Source organism: Zonotrichia leucophrys, chromosome 5 (genome assembly GCF_028769735.1).
Source record: "Zonotrichia leucophrys gambelii isolate GWCS_2022_RI chromosome 5, RI_Zleu_2.0, whole genome shotgun sequence".
Classification (NCBI taxonomy): domain Eukaryota; kingdom Metazoa; phylum Chordata; class Aves; order Passeriformes; family Passerellidae; genus Zonotrichia; species Zonotrichia leucophrys.
The window spans coordinates 29,597,673-29,617,868 of NC_088175.1; the positions used below are offsets into that span (position 1 = coordinate 29,597,673).

Genomic DNA, 20,196 nt, shown 5'->3' on the forward strand with positions numbered 1-20,196 from the left:
TATTATAGAACCATTGGCTAGCTGATGAATAGCCCTATGTAAGGCAAATGAAAATTACTGGCATGTATTTTAGAATATATGCTGCATAAAGTAAGAAACTAATTTTTAAAAGCATATGCATTTAGGTAATTTCATGTCTCCATGGTGAAGTGCATTGCTTAAGCATGTGTACTTGTGCTTTCTGGGAAAATATCCCTTCTATTATTGTGTTGCGAGATTTCAGCACTCCACCTGAATGTTACTTTCCCCCATGCTTGAGAGAGTGGGCTGTATGCTCTTCACCAGTTGTATGTTTCAATAGGCTTGGGCTTCACAGAATTCACAAAGAGCTTATGACAAGATAATGCAATCCTAGTTTTGCAATTATCTAGACTTATGTAGAAATTTAGAGAAAATTCTAATGTGTAGAAAGCATTGTTGTGAAATTCAGCCATCATCCCTTGTTAATTTTACAGTATTTTGTGACTTCTGTGGAAGGGATTGGTCTTGTGGGAGGCTTCTTACCTTCTCAAGTGAATGTGAAACTAATGATTTGCGTATACCTCCTTTTATCTAGCAGATGGAAATGTAAATTGGGTTCAGCCTTTAGAGAATAATACCTTTATAAAATACATATGGGTCAGAAGCAATGGACTGTGAAAAAAGATTGGTGTACTATTTTTGCTTGAAAGTACATTTCATCTTAGTGAAAATTTGTTAGATATGAAGGTTTTTTTCTCACAGGGTTTCTTGTTTTATCTTAAAATTGGTAGTACAGTTTCTCATGAAGAGATGCATTAGTGTATTGAAGGAGCATGTGCTCATATGCTGGAAAATACACTAGCAAAGTAATATTTTATGTTTTTTATGAAACACAGGTCTTAATTTCTTCAATTCTTTTTTTTTAGCCTATTTTAAGTTATGTTCTCTATGCATTGGTGGGTACGGTGGGCTTTGTGACCCATTATGTTCTGCCTCAACTCCGAAAGCAGCTTCCTTGGCATTGCTTTTCTCACCCGCTGCTGAAAACCAAGGAATACCATCAGTTTGAAGTCCGGAGTAAGTATTGTCTGTAACACTTCCTTCCACTTGCTGTAGCTAGCTGCTGACTAACTTGTGTTACCTATTGATTTACTTCATCTCTTTACTCTTCTCACCACTGGAATTTCATTACATCTGATCTATGAATGTATTTGTTTGTCAGTTCCTCATGTTTTGATTCCATGACATTTTATGTATCTCTTAACTGATGATGATAATGTGAGTGCTAATGTTATATCAGAGCAGTTCCATTAAAACACAGTCTTCGAAATCTTGTGTGGTGAAGTTTGTGCTTGTGATTGCCTCAATAATTTTTCATAAAGATTGTGTTTCACTATGTATTTCCTCAGCATTGTTTTCAGATGTTTTAGAGGATTAGCTGTGGCGAGTGCTGGTGGAGACTTCATCCTGGCACTTATTTGGTTTTTAATAGTATCTTTGACATGTTTAACAACAGAAAATAGTGAGTGGTCAACTGATAGATGAAGACACCAAGGGACCAGTCTTAAAACTTGATCTGCATAGATATGTGCTTGCAGCTTAACATGTTAGGCTGTTGGCCTATGTTAGACTTTAGCATTAGGCTAAAGCCTATGTTTTCTTGGATTTTTTCCCCAGAGATGCAAAAAAGATGAAGTTACACTGCCTATTAGTTTTCCAGAATGGATAAATGTTGTGATTGATTGTGGAGACTTCACTGTTGGAATATTTTTAGTGTTAACAGCAGATTTAAAAAACTCCTGTCTAAACTGCCTTGGACAAAACTGAAACTATTTTGCTTTTTCTTTTCAAATAATTGTCAAAACAAGAGAGCATTCTGCTGCTTTCAGGAGCAGAGAATTATCAGAATTGATTCACAAACTCTACCTTTGTAGCAGCCATTCAGTGTGGTCTTTTCATTGATGTCTAACTTGTGGGATTTTTTTCCCAGTGATTGCATGTAAAGATGGATAAATATGAATAGCAGTTGTAGTATGATGTCAGACTTTTATCTGGAAGAAGTGAAAAGTGCAACTAAATGAATTAAGTCTTCAATCTCTAAAACTAGAAAAGGTGCAGTTGTTGCCCTTTATGTATGTGCCCTTACCACAACTTTTGCCATTAAATCTTCTAGCCTATATTGTAGAGCAAATTGTTTTATCTTAATTTGCAGTAATTTGAAACACACCTTACAATTCTTGTAGAAGTTTAAAAGAAGTTGCTCAAGTGACAGACATTTATGTTGGTGGGTTACATAGGCTCTTCTGTAGAGCAGTAAATCAGGAGTCCTTCAAATTGAATAGGGTTGAAAAACATGCTTTTGTGTGAGAGAAAAGGCATCATTTCAAACAGCTTCATCAATAGCAGTGTTGAAATTATTGAAGAGGTGGAACCCAGTTTGTTTCCTTCTGCATACAGTAAGCAAGTAGCTTGCCAACTGTTGTTGTTGTGTGAACAGTGCAAAAATTCTAATGGGGCTGCTGACAGGAACTTCTCTTTATTTTGCTTAAATAAACTACCAAAGTTCATTGTAAGAAAATAGTTGTTCCAAGTTGATTAAATGAAGAGTCTTTATTTTATAACCAAGTGTTTTTGATTTGACAGTGCCATCTGATTTCTTCTTTTTAATATATCTTGACAGATGCTGCACATGTTATGTGGTTTGAGAAACTTCACATTTGGCTCCTTTTTGTAGAGAAGAATGTTATCTATCCACTGATAGTCCTCAATGAGCTTAGTAGCAGCGCTAAGAATATTGCTAGTCCAAAGAAACTGGATACTGAGTAAGTAGAAAAGGCTATTAAGTAATCTTGAGTATGTCTGCTGTGGTGGGAAATCAAATAGTGACTTCTGGCATCCATGGGAAGACAGAATACCTTAATGGTATTGTCTTAAGAGTAAGGCAAGGAATAAATAAAGCTTTTCTTTATTTGAAAGCCTGTATCAAGCTGACTTAAACTGATTGGAGTATTACACTGTTAAACAGGACACTCCTGCAAAGATAAATCATTCAACTCGTAGCATACACTGTGAAGATGACGTGCTGTGGAATTACCTAGTACTGTGATAAGTTTACTTGTTGAGCTACAGAGTCTATAGTATGATTATCCAGATGGCAAGTTCAAGATAGTGTTGATATGTTCCAGTAGTTTATCAAGTGTAAATTTCAGACTTGCTCTCGGAGTTGGTGTGCCAGTGTGCTCCCCCTCTGCACCTTTCTTCACTCATCAAGGAATTCCCCAGGCTTCCTAGCCCCTAAGTGTAATCCATATCCAGATGGAATTGCACACTGCTTCTTAAATTGAGTCTTAGTTGTAATCCCTTGAGCAGTGTATCTGACTGTCTCAGCAAATGATAGCTCAATAATAAGCCCTGCATTTTTTGCCTCCAAGAAACAGTAACCAGGTGTCTTTTTTGGATTTGAAATTCTATTCTTAGGAATAAAGGACTATAAATATTGAAACTAAACAGAAAATATTTTGGGAGGCAAGTTGTTAGATTAATTTTGTGGGGTGGTATGTGGCTTTTTTGGCTTTCTTAATTTTAATCCTTGCATCTAGTAAGTTCTTGCTTTGGGCTCATTATCACAGTCACTATGACACCTTTGGGAGGAACGTTGCTGTTATGTTACTTTAACTTCTTTTTTTAATAACCCTTTGGTATGTCACTTGCTATGTCTGAAAACAATTGCTGTTCCCTCAGTAGAAATTAGAGCAGTATAGTCATGCAGGAAATGATAATCCAGTGTTCATTAACATCCTCTTGATGATTAATCTAGCACTTTTGCATTTTAGTATTCCTAACCTAAAGACCAAGTTTTTCTTCAGACCACAAGGCTATTTCATCTCCTACTATTTTTTTTTTCTTTTTTAGTGGCATGCTTAGAAATAATCTTGAACATTGATTGGCTTGAGAGTACTGATGAAAAGATTTAGATAGTAACCTTTAAAAAAAAGAAATCAGATGTTATCTTTTTAAAAAAACAACTAATCATTAACACCCTTTGCCCCCAGTTCCAAAAGCAAACCCAAATCAAAGTTTGAAGAGATTGATATTGCATGAGAGCACAGTTTAAGTGTTCTTTAAACCCTTTTCAGATAACAGGTAATAACTGTTTTGTGTGACTTCCTTACACAGGTTGGGTGCTTTAATGATCACAATAGCTGGCTTGAAGTTACTGCGTTCATCATTCAGTAGCCCAACGTGCCAGTATGTCACTGTTATTTTCACAGTGCTCTTCTTTACTTTTGATTACAAAAGTTTTACTGAGACCATGCTGCTAGATCTCTTCTTCATGTCCATACTCTTCAGCAAGGTAACTTTTCACTCTGTTTTTAGGTTTTTCAGTTCATCCAAAGGGGAAAACACATGGATAGTCCTATCTGATAGGTAACCTTGCAGATTCTCAGTCTTTTGTACTGTAATAGATATGCTGTAAGGCAGCTAAGACTTCTCTGTCCCAAAGCATTTCTGTTGGCTTGAGAAACCATATGTAAGTTTCTAAATATCTCCTGAGTTTGTATGTAGAACTAGGAAGTGCATCTTATGTGACTTGCTTTTATAATGACATCCTTTTTTGAAGTGTCAAAGCTTCTGGTAGATCAGTAGGAACTCTAGGATTACCAATAAATTCCTCAGGATGCAAGGCATGTTGATTGTTAGTGAAAATACTGAATTGTTTTTCTCTTTTTTTTCCTGTAGCTTTGGGAACTCTTTTATAAATTGAGATTTGTATACACCTACATTGCTCCCTGGCAGATCACATGGGGGTCTGCCTTCCATGCTTTTGCCCAGCCCTTTGCTGTGCCACGTATCCTTTGAAAATGCAAACCTTCTTCTGAAGCCATCTATTTATAACTTCCGAGTACTGCATTGTAATGGATTCTGTGTTATGGGGTAAAACTGCTGAAAGAGCAGGTTTGTCTAGTGAGTATTTGCAAAGAAGCTGTGCACACTTTCTGCCTTGTTACAATGCTGTGAATTATATTGTAATGGTAGGAATAGCATCCTGATGTAAAAAAAAAAACATGGACCAGAAGTAATTCTGAAAATCCCATGATTTTCCTTTTGATAGTAATTCCCTTTTGCAGGAATCATTATGGTTTTAGTCCTTGAGTTTGAGTCTTGCATTTTAAACTTCTGTAGGCTGGTTTGAATGGAGTATATTGAATGTAGTATTTTCAACTGAATTTTTGGGAATGACTGTCATGTCTGGTGCCAGATTTCCATCTATTTCTGTTTTTAAAAACAAAAAGAATCCCCTTAATGCTGGAAATCCTACAAACATCTTTGCTGCATAGAAATTCATAGAGATCTTGTTTTACTCTTCATTGGTGTTGCTGTCTGTATTAAACACAATCACAGAAGCTAAGAAAAAGGTAGTTGTTGCCTTGCTTTCCTTAATTCTCTTATCCTACAGATTCTGCCATGTTGTTTGTCCAAGCAGTTGTGTCAGCTTTCTTCTCTACTCCACTGAATCCTTTTCTGGGAAGTGCAATATTCATCACTTCATATGCCAGGCCTGTCAAATTCTGGGAAAGAGACTACAAGTAGGTGAAACGAGAAAGTTTTAAATAATTTGTTTTTAATAGACTAGGTACGTCTGAGATGTTGGTTTGGAGTGTTTTTTTGGTTGGTTTTTTTTAACTTGTGAATTTCTGTTATTGTTTTTCCCTAGAGAAAACTAGTATAAAGCACTGAAAGTTTTCACTGAACTTGTTTCTGAAATACTGTAGCAGCTGTTTTTTACACTAGGATCATTTGCTTCAGCTGCTAAAGTAATTTCTACATAGTGGTATGCCATCCTGATATTTTAAACATGAAATTTATGGTATTGTGAAGTGTAGTTTTAATCAAAAAGTGAGTTTATGTATAAAAAGTTTTTGGGGACCAATTCATAGGTGTATTTTACCTGTGTTTGTTACTGTTCTGCTCACAGCAAAACTGGCTGAACTTAATACAAAATTATTTCAAAGTAATTGGGTTTTTTTGTTCAAGATGGGATCAGTAGTAAAAGAATCTTCAGGTCAGAATATGTTTTTTGTTTTATTTCTCTTACACTATCAGCAATAGAGAGCTTATCAGACCAATAAAATATTATATAAACAGAATAGGGCAAGTTGAATGGATATTTCTGATATTTCTTATTTCCCTTCTAACATTAGAACAGTTTAAATGCAATGCTCCAAATCTTAGATTAAAGCATTATAGTTGTAATTTCAGATAATGAAAGAACTGTATAAAAATTCATCTTTCACTAAAGTCCACTGAAATGTTAGCTGGGCTGATTTAATTGGTCTTAATTTATTCTCACATCTAAAACTTTGATACCTAAGAAAATGTATGCACTTTCATCTAAAGTGCAAGATTATTCTATTGCTATTTACTGTGGGGAAACTTTATTAGGCATTATAATGCTACCATACACAAAAAATACTTTCGCATATGAGAAGAGCAGAAAATATGCATCTTAAATTATTTTAAAATAACTTTTTGAAACTATTTCACTGGGAATATTGAACACTATATTATTAGTTTCTTTGCTTAGACATTCTTGCAGTAATGTATTTTGCATTAACTGTGCTTTATTTTATTCTTTTCAGCACAAAACGTGTGGATCATTCAAATACTAGACTGGCTTCGCAGCTGGATCGGAATCCAGGTAGTTCTCCTAGATGGATTTTGATAGCTGGTTTGGAGTTTTTGGGGGGTTGGGTTTTTTTGGGGGGGTGGCATTTGGAAGTGGGTTGGTGGGTTTCTTTTTTTTTTTTTTTTTAGGGGTGAGTTTTCTTCTAGTGCCTTTTTTTTTCCCCAAATGTAAATGGCTTTTTGTTGGATTTTTATAGGATTCATGATCACTTTGCCCTCTGATCTTGTCCAACAGCTGTCGCTCTGTCTACTGTTTGTTTTTCTTCTGTCATCTCTTGCTTTATTCTTTAGGCTCTCCCATAAGTGTTTTGATTTCACTCTTAGGTTTGCATTTACCTTTTTATTTATAATTGTAGCAGGCATTAAACTGTTTTGCTTTTTATTCTTCAGTAATTTAAAAAGTACAAAGTATTGTTTGAGGGTGTCTCATTGTCATGGTAATGAGTACAACAGACATCACTGAGGTGTCTGTGCTCCATTTGCTTTTGCACTTTATTATCTTGAATAGGTTGATGGGAGATGCACGAATGGAACTGAAGGAATAATTTGGGAAATGGAGGAGTGACTAAGGAAAAATTTGGTTCAAAATACAAATGTCGCTTGAGATTCATTTGCAGTAGTTGTCTCATAAAAAGGGGGAAGTGGGGGATAGAGTATGACCTTGAAACAGTATTGTGGTTAAGAATAAGATAGGATTCAATGTGAAGTAAATCCAGCTGGATGTTTTTCTGCAGTTTCAGATAACCTAAATCCAATCTTCCTGCAGGTTCAGATGATAACAACCTGAATTCTATCTTCTATGAGCATTTAACCCGTTCCCTTCAGCACAGCTTATGTGGAGACTTGTTGTTGGGTCGCTGGGGAAACTACAGTACTGGGGACTGCTTCATCCTAGCCTCTGACTACCTCAATGCACTAGTACACCTTATAGAGATAGGAAACGGCTTGGTCACCTTCCAGCTGAGGGGGCTTGAATTCAGAGGTGAGTGTCTTAGATGTCCTTAGCTGTCTGCACTAAAAAGTAGGCTTCTGCTTTAGAAATTGAAGTTATTTTCAGTTCTATCCTGTTAATAAATTGCTTTGAAAATGGCCTGCAAGGCCTCTTGATGCTCATGTCACTTGACGTTAAGTCCCTCTTTCCATTTTAGTGCAACATGGCTACTTGTTAGTGAAACCTAACTAAAATAGGATCCTAGAGTGATAAATTAAGCTATCTAAATCCTTTGCGTTTGTTGGTGGATAGTTCACTTAGTGTTAAAAGAATTTAGTTGGAAATAGGTTGAAATTTCAAGTCTTCTTAAACACAAGTTCACATTAAAGCAATCATATAAAGCATTCAACTCTTTCCTGTGTTTTCTCCTAAGGAACTTACTGTCAGCAACGAGAAGTAGAGGCCATCACTGAAGGTGTAGAGGAAGATGAAGGTTTTTGTTGCTGTGAACCAGGCCACCTTCCTCACATGCTTTCCTTTAATGCAGCCTTTGGGCAGCGTTGGCTGGCTTGGGAAGTGCTTGTAACAAAGTATGTTCTGGAGGGTTACAGCATCACTGACAACAGTGCAGCTTCCATGCTCCAAGTCTTTGATCTCCGGAAAATTCTTACCACCTACTATGTGAAGGTGCGGTTCAGCTCAGTGCAGCCCTTGGGGGGAGGCTGGCTGGGCTACACCTGGCAACTGCTCTATGTCTTGAACCCATCATGTCTGTCACATGAGGATCATGGGGTGAGGTGGTAATTACAGGTGTATGAACACCTCCTGCAAAGGAGGACAGTTTCTTGTACTCATGGTGACTCAGTAGTCCAGCACCTGAGCAGGACAATGACCTGTACTCTAGATCAGAGAGAGGACACCTCCTAGCTGAAGCTGGAATAGGAACTTCAAAACTGTTACTGAAATACAATAGCTCTGTTGTAAAAGAAAAGTTGGTTAATTTGTTTCTTTAGAGAAAGCCAAGCTGCTTTGGTCTTCATAAGCTGTCCAAACCTATCTTTGGTTCTCAAAAAAGAAGCAAGCCAATTCTAATATGACTGTAACCTCAGATCCTTTTAGGTAATCAGTGCACTAATTGAGATTTTTCATAAGCTACTCTTTCTGAGAGCTGAAGATTTTCAGGTTAATATATTTCCAAGATACTTACTCAGACATTCACACAAGTTGTTCCCTAGTACAGGGGTCTTAAATTGTTTTGTGTTTTAGCTTTTTAAAAAAATGTAGAATTCTTTGGAAATTCTGTATTTAAGCCTCTGTGTTAACTAAATAAAAATTTCTATGTATTTGTTTTCTGCAAAAATTGCAGCGAGCGTCCTATCCCATCTGTTTTTTTCTTTCCTTATTCCTTCAGTGTAGGCTTCAAAATCCTGACAATATTTGAAAAATACTCCTATACACCAACTGTATTGTGTTTTCTATGCAAATCTGTTGTACCTGTGAGCAGTGTCAATGCTACTGTTTATCAGTTCTGTTCATTTTCACCAAACAAATTCAAATAAGTTGAAACACTGAGATGGACGGGGTTTTTTTAAATTGCAGTATTGACTCATATTTTTAACTGCTGCTGTTTCAGGGAATCATCTATTATGTCACAAGCTCCCCCAAGCTAGAGGAATGGTTAGCTAACGAGACCATGCAGGAGGGCCTGCGGCTGTGCACAGACCGCAATTACGTGGATGTAGACCCAACATTTAACCCCAATATTGATGAGGATTATGACCACCGTCTGGCAGGGATCTCACGAGAGAGCTTCTGTATGATATATTTGAACTGGATAGAATATTGCTGCTCTCGAAGAGAAAAGGTAAGGATGGTGTCACTTTTTTCCTGTTGGTTTGATTTACGGATGGGTTTCGTGCTGATTTTTAAAGAAGTATGTAGAATTCCAGTGTTTCAATTGAAATTATTTTGATCTTCTAGTTCTGAGATGTGAATTTAATAGATTCTGTAACCAGTGTAGAGTTTAACCAGTTCATTAATGAATTTTATTTGCCAGTTCAAATCAACCAGTTGAATCTTAGACATTTATCTACATGCAGAAGGTTATGTCTGCAGATTGATGTTTCGTACTTAGATATCAGTGTTCACAAATCAGCCCCAACTTTAAAAAAACTCCAAAACAAAAATCCCTAAAACCCAAGATACCTATTTCCAGCTTAGACTCCTCCTTTCTCAGTGATCACATAATACCATTTCCTTGGACCACTGGAATAGTTGGCTTGTGTAAACAATCATCCTACATTCAACCTTTTCTTCTTTCCACAATCCTTCCACCTTTTAAATAGGAGTGTTAGTATGTTTGTAGAAGAATGCTTTGACTTTTTACTGTTTACAAAATAACTGTGTCAAATTAACTTTGCTTTTGACATAAGCAGACATTGACTGAGATAAAGGGATGGGAATATAAATGGAATTTACGTGTTTAATGAGGGACCCAAGACTTAAGGGCTCAGTTTTGCTTTGGAGATAAAAGATCAATTAAAGCCTGTTTTAACAGGGGTAAGACTTAGTGTCCTGTGGTCAAAGGACAAACAACAGCCAAAGAAAACTATTTCCCTCCAAGAAATGAACATTAAATATTTTGTGTATGTATTGAAAATCAGATTTAATTGCTTAATTAAATGATGCCATTTGCTAGGGCATTATATTCCCTGGCTATACTACTGGCCTTGAACTGAGGGCAAGTTTCCCCTAACTAACCCTTTGACTAAAGCTGTAGTCCAGGGAAATTGTCAAGTAAATCAGGCTTAAATACTCAAAACCAGTGATAATCCTCTGTATTCACAGAAAATATTTTTGTCTAAACCCTATAATTTAGCTAATCAGCAGTTTGCCTGCAAGATACACACCATGAGGAATGTAGCATACATCTCTTTAGCTTGCAGTTTCTTATTTCAAATAGTCATATATATGCGTTCACCTTTACAAGTATTCTTATATACTTGTAAAACTCTTGCTCAGACTTTAAATCAGAAGTGTTTTTTAAGAGTGACTGTTGTGGTAGGTACATACACACACTTGAGAACTGCTATGTTTGGGTCTTTTTACTTCATCTGGCAGAATCTTCCTTTTCAGTGGCCATTTCTTTTTTCCATTCACCTAACTTATTTTTTCTTTTGTTATTACAAGCCACTGGATTCAAGTAAGGACTCACCCCTAGTGACACTGTGTTATGGACTGTGTGTTCTGGGGCGGAGAGCATTGGGAACAGCTTCACATCATATGTCTAGGTAATAAAATATTGTTGCTCTAAGTTTCCTATCCTCAAAATCCCTCTGAGTTCATAGATTAGGTTTTAGATTAGTATCTTTTCATAGAATAAATAGATAATTAATGCTATCTTGCCTTAAGCTGGGCAAATGTGCTATGTAACTTCATTGCAACAACCACTGAAATGGAACTATAGAAGAGCAAATGTGGGAGGGCTTGCAGCTAAGCATATTGTTTTATTGAACTAATTCAAGATGGGAGTTCTGGAATGGGTAAGGACTGGCTATAACCAGTTTAGAATTGTCTGGGATGTAAAAGTAAGCTCCATTTCCTGCACCAACTAGATGTCCTATATGGAATTTAGGGGGAAAAGAGGAAAGTTTCTTAAAATGAAAAACTGATATGTCTTGGTGGGTGTTAGATGAGACCATTGTGGTAAATATCACAGTTGAGGCAGCTCTGTGGCAAGCAATTGTTTTGTACAAATCTTCAGCTCAAATCTGTTGTCATATGGCAACTTTCTTGCAGGCTGACAGCCTCAATTTTAGAAAGCAAATGTAAAATACAGCTATAAAGGTTCAGGAAATCACAAGGTGATGGCTTGAAAAGAAGCATAATTGGATGTGGAAGCTATTGGTCAGCTGGATGCTGACTATAAAACCTGTTCTACTTCAGTTTCAGGGCAACTGTTGATTAATTCCTCTAAGTACCAGCCATCTTAAAGGTTGTTTATATATGGATTTGCAAGATTCATCAGAGCATATATGATTCTTCACCCTTAAGTTAGCTTAGTAATTCAAATAGTTTCTGTAAAGCATGAAAAGTTAACCATGTTTTTATTTTGTAATAAAGCATGGACAACTGAAGTTGGATACCCTCTTTAATTGGTCTGTTGTTATACCCTGGAAAGTTTTGCCTTTTAAAATCTTCTGAATTAAATCGGGCACTCCTCATGATATTTGTTTGCTTTAGTCCACATAAATAGTCTGTTGCATGTATAGTTTGTTCATTACCTGTTCAGTGCAGGTAGGCATCTGATGTACCAAAGTTTTTTACACACACATCTTTTCCCTGTCTTATCCTGTGGCTTACCTTGGTAGAGAAGAATTGTGTGCCTTTCTGTGCAGCTCAGTAGTTTCTTTTCAGTTATAACTGTGGATATGTACTTCTGTTAATATTTGGGTTGTTTTCGTTTTTTCCCCCTCAACAGTAACCTGGAATCCTTCTTGTATGGCCTGCATGCCCTATTTAAGGGTGACTTCCGTATATCTTCAATAAGAGATGAATGGATCTTTGCTGACATGGAATTACTGAGGAAAGTAGTGGTCCCTGGAATACGGATGTCACTGAAGCTACATCAAGTGAGAGATTACACAGAACAATGTGTCCAGTATTTCATTTTTGTGCATTTTTTCTTTTAAAAATTAGTAGCTGGGAGAAAGGAAAAAGAGAATGAGAATAAAAGGACTGTGATAGAAATTGACTACTGAAAACGAGGGACTATTGTGTCTTGTCCTTTGATTTATTACAACTTTTTTTGGAAGGTGATACAGAGGAAAAGGGAATGCTGTTTATGCTCAGAGCTTGAAAATTACATTAACTGTAGATCAGAGAACATGTCAAGCCCTGTTTCATACCTATCTAGAGATTTCCCTTATGAGCAGCTTCTCTGATGTTTTCCCTCTTCCCTCCCTACACATAGGTAATTGGTTTAAAAGGTTATGCGTTCAAAGCTGTGTAGTGCTCTCCTCCAGTGGGAGTTGTTTTTCTTGTTCTTTTAACTTTGAAGTGTTGTAATCACAAGTTTCAGGTGAGAATGAGAAGGTTGCTTTTCCATAAGCTGAAATTGGAGTTTGTAGTGAAGTGTGGGTGAAGATTCTCAAATTCTGACCAGTGCATGCATTAACTCAGCAAGTACAAGAAAATATTTACTTAGTGATAAGCACTCTGTAAGGAGGGAGAAGTGTTGGTACTCAGGAAGAATAGATTGCTTGAAAATCATAATAAGTAAACAAATCTTAGTTGCAATTTAAAAAGTAATTATAAAGGTTTCTCTTTTTTGCCTTCATTGCAGTCTGGGGTCTCCCAAAATTAGCAGTGATTGAATTAACTTATTCATGTAACACAAACTTTCTGAATCTAGGAGAAGGTGTGTGATAGGAATACATACAGCAAAGCAGAATAATTACCAAATTATTGTTGAAACCAGCAGAAGTACCACTTCAACAACTCTCTAAGTGTTTTCAGAGGGTTGCTGTGCAAAATGGGTTTGATTGAAGTCAAAGAAGGAAGAGAGAGAGAAAAACAGGTCACAACAGCAGTGAAAAAATAAGAGTTCTGAACATTATTCTGTTAATCTGTAAAAAATTATTTAATTCACTTGCAGTGCATCAGCACACCCAGGCTTCAGTCAGTGTGGAAATTTAGCTATTAACCACAATCCTTTTTTAGCCAGAAAGTGATGTTACTCAATACCGAATTGAACTTGCAGGTTTTGTGTTTTGTTTTGTGTTTTAGTTTTTATTTGACTGGCAGTAATGTAAGTTGTCTTTATGGTAATGTAAGTTGTCTTGATGCTGAAGAAGTTTATCATCAAGTATTAATGTGAACTTTTTCATAGTAAATATTGTTTTTCTTATTATTGCTATTTTCATATAGTACAGTCTCAGTAAATAATCAGTGCTTAAGAGTGTTTTACAGTTGAAAGTTTATGAATAAGAAGAGAAGCTAAAACTAAAAAGCTTCTGCCAGCTGTATAAATAGATATAAATCTACTGTAAAATTAATCTAGAAATTTACTTGAATCAGTTATAGGCAGGTCCTTCCAATCATTTTGGTTTTAAGTTGAAGCGAATTCAGGCAAACAGAACCAATCTGTTGTAAAAGAAGTCATCTTTAACAGTGTTCTTAAGTAGGTATTTGATACTGGTGATGGTTAACTTTGTGTTATGCACTGATCATTTAAGAAGTTTGAGGTGTGAAATGTTCTATTTTTATATGTAGTTACATCTGAAATGTTAATCATAGCTCAATGAACATGTATTATTGGAAACAGGATCACTTCACTTCTCCAGATGAATATGATGATCCTTCTGTCCTTTATGAAGCTATAACAACTCATGAAGAAAATCTAGTTATAGCACATGAAGGGGACCCTGCTTGGCGAAGTGCAGTTCTTTCCAACTCTCCGTCCCTCCTTGCTCTGCGCCACGTGATGGACGATGGCACCAATGAGTACAAGATCATCATGCTCAATAAGCGCTATCTCAGTTTCAGGGTCATTAAGGTAAGCTTTCTGTACGTTTCACAGTGTGACAGCAAGCTGTATTTTAATAACTGTACCAAACTGCTGCCTCAACTGAAATCTTTACTGTTTTGTTATTAATAGGGCTGGTTCTTCTCATACAGTGCAAGTATTGTATCAGAAAATCAGTTCCTTCTCACTTATTTCTCATCCCATTCTTAAATTTGTTTATGCTCACTGTTGCAGCCTGTGCCCCTAGGTTCAGCCTGTAAAAGAACTGCATGTGAATGCTGGCAGTCCTGCAGTGCAATGCTGCATGTGCTTACGAAGGCTTTGGTATAACACAGCAGTCACCACATGCTCTCTCATTGCTTCACTTTCTGACACAGCCTCTCTTCTTGGCTTTTGCAGGTCAATAAGGAGTGTGTACGTGGCCTGTGGGCAGGACAACAGCAGGAGCTTGTCTTCCTGCGTAATCGTAATCCAGAAAGAGGAAGTATCCAAAATGCTAAACAAGCTCTGAGGAACATGATCAACTCTTCTTGTGACCAGCCAATTGGATACCCCATCTATGTCTCACCTTTGACTACTTCCTATTCAGATAGTCATGAACAGCTAAAGGACATTCTTGGGGGAGCCATCAGCTTAGGAAACATCAGAAACTTCATAGTGTCTACATGGCACAGGTGAGCTGACGAAAGGGGTTTTCATTAGTGTGTGTTCGTGCTCTCATTTCATTAACAAGTCTTGCACAGGCCCAACACAGCATAATTTATAATATTCAGTTACATTAAAATAAATAAGCCTTGGCTCTTATTTTAGGCACATCAGTAACATATGGCAACTGCTTTGGTACAGGATTAATCTCCAAGACTGAGTAATGCACCACAAACTATGTAAATGAGAGCTCATAGAAAAGAAGATAAAGTCTAGATGCAGGAGCTGCAACTTCAGATCTAATGTTAGGTCTGATAATGAGACACAATGCAACTTCTGTGCTGTGTTTTTTCAGTATGATGGTTTTTGCAGTCTCTAATACCATCTTTACAGAATCAGGACTGTTTGGTATGGTTCCTATCAGGCAGATATTTAGTATGAGACTGGCTATATTAATGCTTTAGAGCATGCTCATCCATAGTTATGCAAGCTTTAGCTGTTGTTCAAAATCTCAGAAGTGCTTATATGTTATATAATGCTGTATGTTAGTGCCAGAAGTAGTAACTGGAATGATATAATTGTTTCCCCATGTGACCCCTGGGTAATCCAATACAAACTCTTGTTGCGCTTTGTTTTATAGGCCATGAGAACTTTTACTGCACCTCTGACCCTATATGACTGTGGCTCCAAAAGCAGCAGTGGGAACTGTGTGCCATTCAGAAATGTGCATCCCAGTTCTTAGTAGTTCCAGGAGCTTGTGCTGTGGTCTGAACAGTCCTGTAGCTGTTCTGATGGTTGTATTTATCTTAGACATCTACAGCATATCAGAACAGAACATGCTGCTTCACCCAGAGTGCCCAAAATGCCACATTTACTGCAGTCTGTGGTATTTTTCTCCTATTGCCATCAGCTTGTCCAACTTGACAGAATAACAGGTGAAAGCATGACACACAACAGTATTTGAATCCAAGGTTTATGCTTCAGGATTCTGTGTCCTGGGACAAAAAATTGGAAAGGAGTGCTCGGTGTGCTCCAGTGTGACAGAAAAGAAAAATGAAAGTAGGAATTGAAGGGAGGAGAACATGTGCTGTGGTGTTTGTATCCATTTTAAGCTTATTAATGTAAACAATGTGGTGAAAAAACTGTGTATGCTGGAAAATGGTGGCTAGCCTACTCTCCGAGTGTTCAGCATGTGCGTCAAACAGTTGTGAGTGCTTTACTGAAGGTAACAGAAACAAAACACATTAAAAATCCAGGAAACATTTTCCTTGCTAATCTGTGTAGACCAAGATTTTTGCAGTGTAACAGTTACACATGACTAGGGTGTTAAGTAGCATAATTTATTAAATTGTTCCAAAATAACCAGGATGTTCTATGAGCATTCGAGTTGGAATTTTATCACTGATTTGTATTTTGCAGGTGGAATAATTTTTAAAAAGCTAATTTATATGAGCACTTGACTCATCATAAATAATGTTATTGAATAGCTGTCATGAAAAAATTGCAGTCTTAGAAAGCAGTGTTTATATTTGCAAAGCATATTCTGAGAAAATAAAGTCAGGTTTTAACTGATTTTAGGAAATGCTGTGGATTGTGCTGATCCTTTTGCATGTCATGAAGCATTTCTTAGAATACAAATGTTTAGGAGGTGTGCATTAATGTATCACTTGCAATGTGTTTCCAGACTAAGGAAAGGCTGTGGAGCTGGCTGCAATAGTGGTGGAAATATTGAGGATTCAGATGCTGGAGGTGGAGCTTCTTGCACAAGTAACAATGCAACTATCAATGAGTCACAGAGCAGCATGTCACAAGGAGGAGGGAATGCAACTACAGGGCAGGGACCTGGAGCAGTACAGCACCCTCCTGTGGCAGCTCATCCCACAACTTTTTCTGCAGCTCATCCACCAACTCATCCCCCCACTCTGGGTAAAGTTGAAACAAAGAGACAACTTCATACAAATTTGGTCCTATAGCTAGAACAGGCCTTTCAGCTCTTTGGCCTAAGTTAGAAGAAAAAGCAAACTAAAGTGATGTGATTTTATGTTGTGCTAAGAGCTGCTGGATTCATCTCAAACTACAGTACTGTTTTATGCAATACAAGGTTCCCAAACAGATCTGATAGATAGGGATGTAGTTGTGCTGACAAGTAGATTAAATAACTTTTAAAAGCAGATTTCTACAGACTGAATATTTCACTTCCGTTGTTTGCAAATGCTGAACTCATTATTTTTTGGTAATGTTTATATTTCTTATTTATAAAGTGAAACAAGTTCTGTAATATGCACAGTGTTCTAACTGAATTTATCCAAGGGTTCATAGTGATCTGTAGTTAAGGAGGTGACAAACAGTAAAGCTGGGAAAGTCTTTCAAACATTGCCTTTACTCACAAAGAAAATACAGATGTATGGATTTGTATGAACATAATTAGATCTATCAGCTGAGGAGAGTTATCTGCAAATATTTAGTATAGGAGAAACAATTACACCGATGCTCATAAACTGCAATTTGTTTTTAGCTTCAAATGTATTAAATTTGAACTTGTTTTAAAATAGCTTTTGTTCTAACGAATTTTCTGACCCAATCTTTGAATGTGTAGTCAAGGATATTATTTTAAAACATGGGCATACCTTTCTTAGTGCCTCAAGTATGGTAAACTGAAGTGCTAATGTTTAGTAAGAAATTGTTCATGCAGAAAATGCAAGACTGAAGCATTTTTCAAGGTACTTGTCTGATAGGGATTGTGAATTGAACAGAATATGAAATTCTGAGATAAGCTGAATGGAATATATTGAAATATTCTGCTATGTGAGATGCAGCAGTGATCTTCTGCAATACATCTGTTTCAGATGATGTTGGTTAGACAATCACTTTGTAAAACAAACATTTGTTTTGACAATCTATTGTGTGTGGGAGGCTTTATCAAACTTTGCTGATTGTGTATCTTTTACTTTCAGGCACCAGTCACAGCTCCCACTCTGTGCAGTCCAGCCTTGTCAGACATTCCCCTGCCCGTGCCTCAGTCGCCAGCCATTCATCCTACTGCTACGGCAGCCGTCACTCGTCCCTTCGCACATCCACAGCGGGCTTTGTGCCTTGCCGCCGCTCCTCCACCAGCCAGATATCCCTTCGCAACCTCCCCTCTTCCATCCAGTCCCGCCTGTCCATGGTCAACCAAATGGAACCTACTGGCCAGACTGGGGTCAGCGTGCAGCACGGACTGCCCTCTTCTAGCAGCTCCAGCCAAAGCATCCCAGCCTGTAAACAGCATGCCCTTGTGGGCTTTCTAGGGACAGAAGGAGGGAGTAATGCAGCTGAAACTCAGTCAGGTGGCAGTGCAAGCCCTGCAAACCAAATGCAAGCCAAAAAGGATGACGTTATTTACAGAATCCAGGTGAATAGTCTAGAAGAACAAGTTAAATTATGTTTCCACGTGCTTTTATTAGTTGTTCCTTTGTATGTTGTTGAAATCGTTGCTTACAAATACACGTTCTAGAATATCTGGTATACAGTTTCTGTGCAGTTATGTTTGGAGAATTAATGTAAAGAAAAGGTTTTCTGGACAAGCAGCCTTCCTGTATGTTCCTTGTTTACTTTTTTTCTTTTTTGGCTATAGTGCAGCTCTGAGAATGTCAGTGGAACTCAGTTCCACTTCATATTTAGTTTACCTTTTATACATTACAGCAAGTAAAGCTAAACAGCTTCATTTGCAGGATAGAAAGCTTTTTTCTTTGAAGCCAAGTAGATTTTCCACAAAAGTAAGTGTAAAATACCTGCTTTCACTTTCATATGTATTTATTCTTCGGTTATATCCACTTCAGTGTTTACTGAGCAGCAAACAATTCACTATTGACGAAATTAATCATGGCAGCCTTACTTGTTTTGTGAAAATCCAGGAATGTTTATTCTTACATTCTTAGCTCATACTAGCCCCACATACATGTCTTCGGCATTATACGTGTGGGAAACCTCAAGAAGTCTATTCAAGAGGTTAGATCATAATAAACATGATTTCATTGCTGATGCCACCTCAGTTTAAGTAATACTTAGTAAATTGTGCCATAGTGGGCAAAGTTAAATTAATTTTTTGGGTCTGTGCTTAATAGCTTTTGTTTGCAGGCAAAGGCCCTTTTATGAAGCTGCTTACTAATCCTCTGTGTGAGGAGGATAAGGGGATATGTGCCTTTGGATAGTGGACATTATGGAGTTCTCTCTGTCCTTAAATAGGAAGAATTTTTCAGGAGTTTTCTCCTGCTTGCCCTGTGGAAAGGCCAGTTTACTTCAAAACATGGGGTGGGTCTCAACTAACCATGCTAGTAGATAAATACTTCTTCTGCCTAACAATGAATTCCCCAAGTTTAAGATATTCTGTAAGAGGTAATGAGCCTATTGTAACAGTTCATCATCACTTAACTTTTCCCTGCTACTAGAATGTGTGCTGCCAATGCTTTTTTCGTGCCAGCTCCCTAATCCTGCCATGAGCTAGTATAACTGAAAGAGGTGGGGAATGGAACCAGAGCTGTTGCTTCAGTGAACTGGCATATTCACTGGTGTCTGAAACCACAGCATCATTTCCAAATTCAGTGCTGTTTGGGTTTGGAGAGCCTGCAGCTCAAGTTTCCAACTTTGAAATTTGTCAGAAATCAATTTCAGTGGGTTAAAGTCAATTATCTGGAATTATGCAAAAGGTTACAGTTTATGTTTCTTTTCAATTTTGGCTGAACTAACAGTCAAAACTCAATTCCTACTTATAGTTAATGGATCCCAGTCAAGTACTGGAAGGGATCAACGTGTCAAAAAGGAAAGAGCTGCAGTGGCCAGATGAGGTGATACGGCTAAAAGCTGGAAGAAACAGCTGGAAAGACTGGAGTCCTCAGGAAGGCATGGAAGGCCATGTAAGTTTTGCTTGGAAGTTGGCAAGCTAACCTTAAAAAAGGTAGTGTCTTGATTCTGTGGCAGTCTGCCTTTATTTCTGTTAATGAAAAGGTCGATGTAGTAGGTAAGTTGGGTGAGCAGCTGTCCTCAAAGTCTCTGTTGCTGGAAGAGCAAGTCTAGAGTCTTAATTTGAGGCAGAGAGCTATTTCTGCAACTCTGTAGAGAAGATGCAGGATGATGTTTCAAATGTTATAAGCCACCACTCCTTCCTTGCCTTCTTTCAGCTTGTCATAATCTCTCAGGCATTGCTCTCATTCATCCATCATTCATTTTCCTTCCTTTGAAATGTCAGTCCCTGAACAAATTTACTAACAAGTCCTTAATTGAAAAATTGACAGTATTTGATTTTAAATTATTCTGATCAAAAGAGAGCTTATGTTCTTATGTTTCCATGTGCTTATATTAGTTGTTCCTTTTATTAGTTGTTTTATTAGTTCCTTTTATTAGTTGTTCCTAAATAAGATAGTCTTTAGATGTCACTTTATTGTATAATAGATACATGGTAGGTGTGTAC

The 20,196-nt window shown here is 37.3% G+C and overlaps 1 protein-coding gene across 9 annotated transcripts in view; it reads left to right on the forward strand.

The window, feature by feature from the left end:
- Positions 1-20,196, forward strand: part of PCNX1 (pecanex 1) — a 93,617-nt gene that overhangs the window by 64,997 nt on the left and 8,424 nt on the right. For all 9 annotated transcript variants that reach the window (XM_064713722.1, XM_064713719.1, XM_064713721.1 and 6 more), the window contains 16 exons: positions 888-1,038; positions 2,642-2,783; positions 4,138-4,315; positions 4,702-4,810; positions 5,420-5,549; positions 6,603-6,661; positions 7,415-7,630; positions 8,013-8,266; positions 9,213-9,443; positions 10,769-10,869; positions 12,060-12,210; positions 13,905-14,135; positions 14,505-14,779; positions 16,435-16,676; positions 17,705-18,141; positions 19,502-19,642. In XM_064713722.1, coding sequence (XP_064569792.1) covers positions 888-1,038; positions 2,642-2,783; positions 4,138-4,315; positions 4,702-4,810; positions 5,420-5,549; positions 6,603-6,661; positions 7,415-7,630; positions 8,013-8,266; positions 9,213-9,443; positions 10,769-10,869; positions 12,060-12,210; positions 13,905-14,135; positions 14,505-14,779; positions 16,435-16,676; positions 17,705-18,141; positions 19,502-19,642 — 3,048 coding nt within the window. The remainder of the gene's footprint in view (positions 1-887; positions 1,039-2,641; positions 2,784-4,137; positions 4,316-4,701; positions 4,811-5,419; positions 5,550-6,602; positions 6,662-7,414; positions 7,631-8,012; positions 8,267-9,212; positions 9,444-10,768; positions 10,870-12,059; positions 12,211-13,904; positions 14,136-14,504; positions 14,780-16,434; positions 16,677-17,704; positions 18,142-19,501; positions 19,643-20,196) is intronic.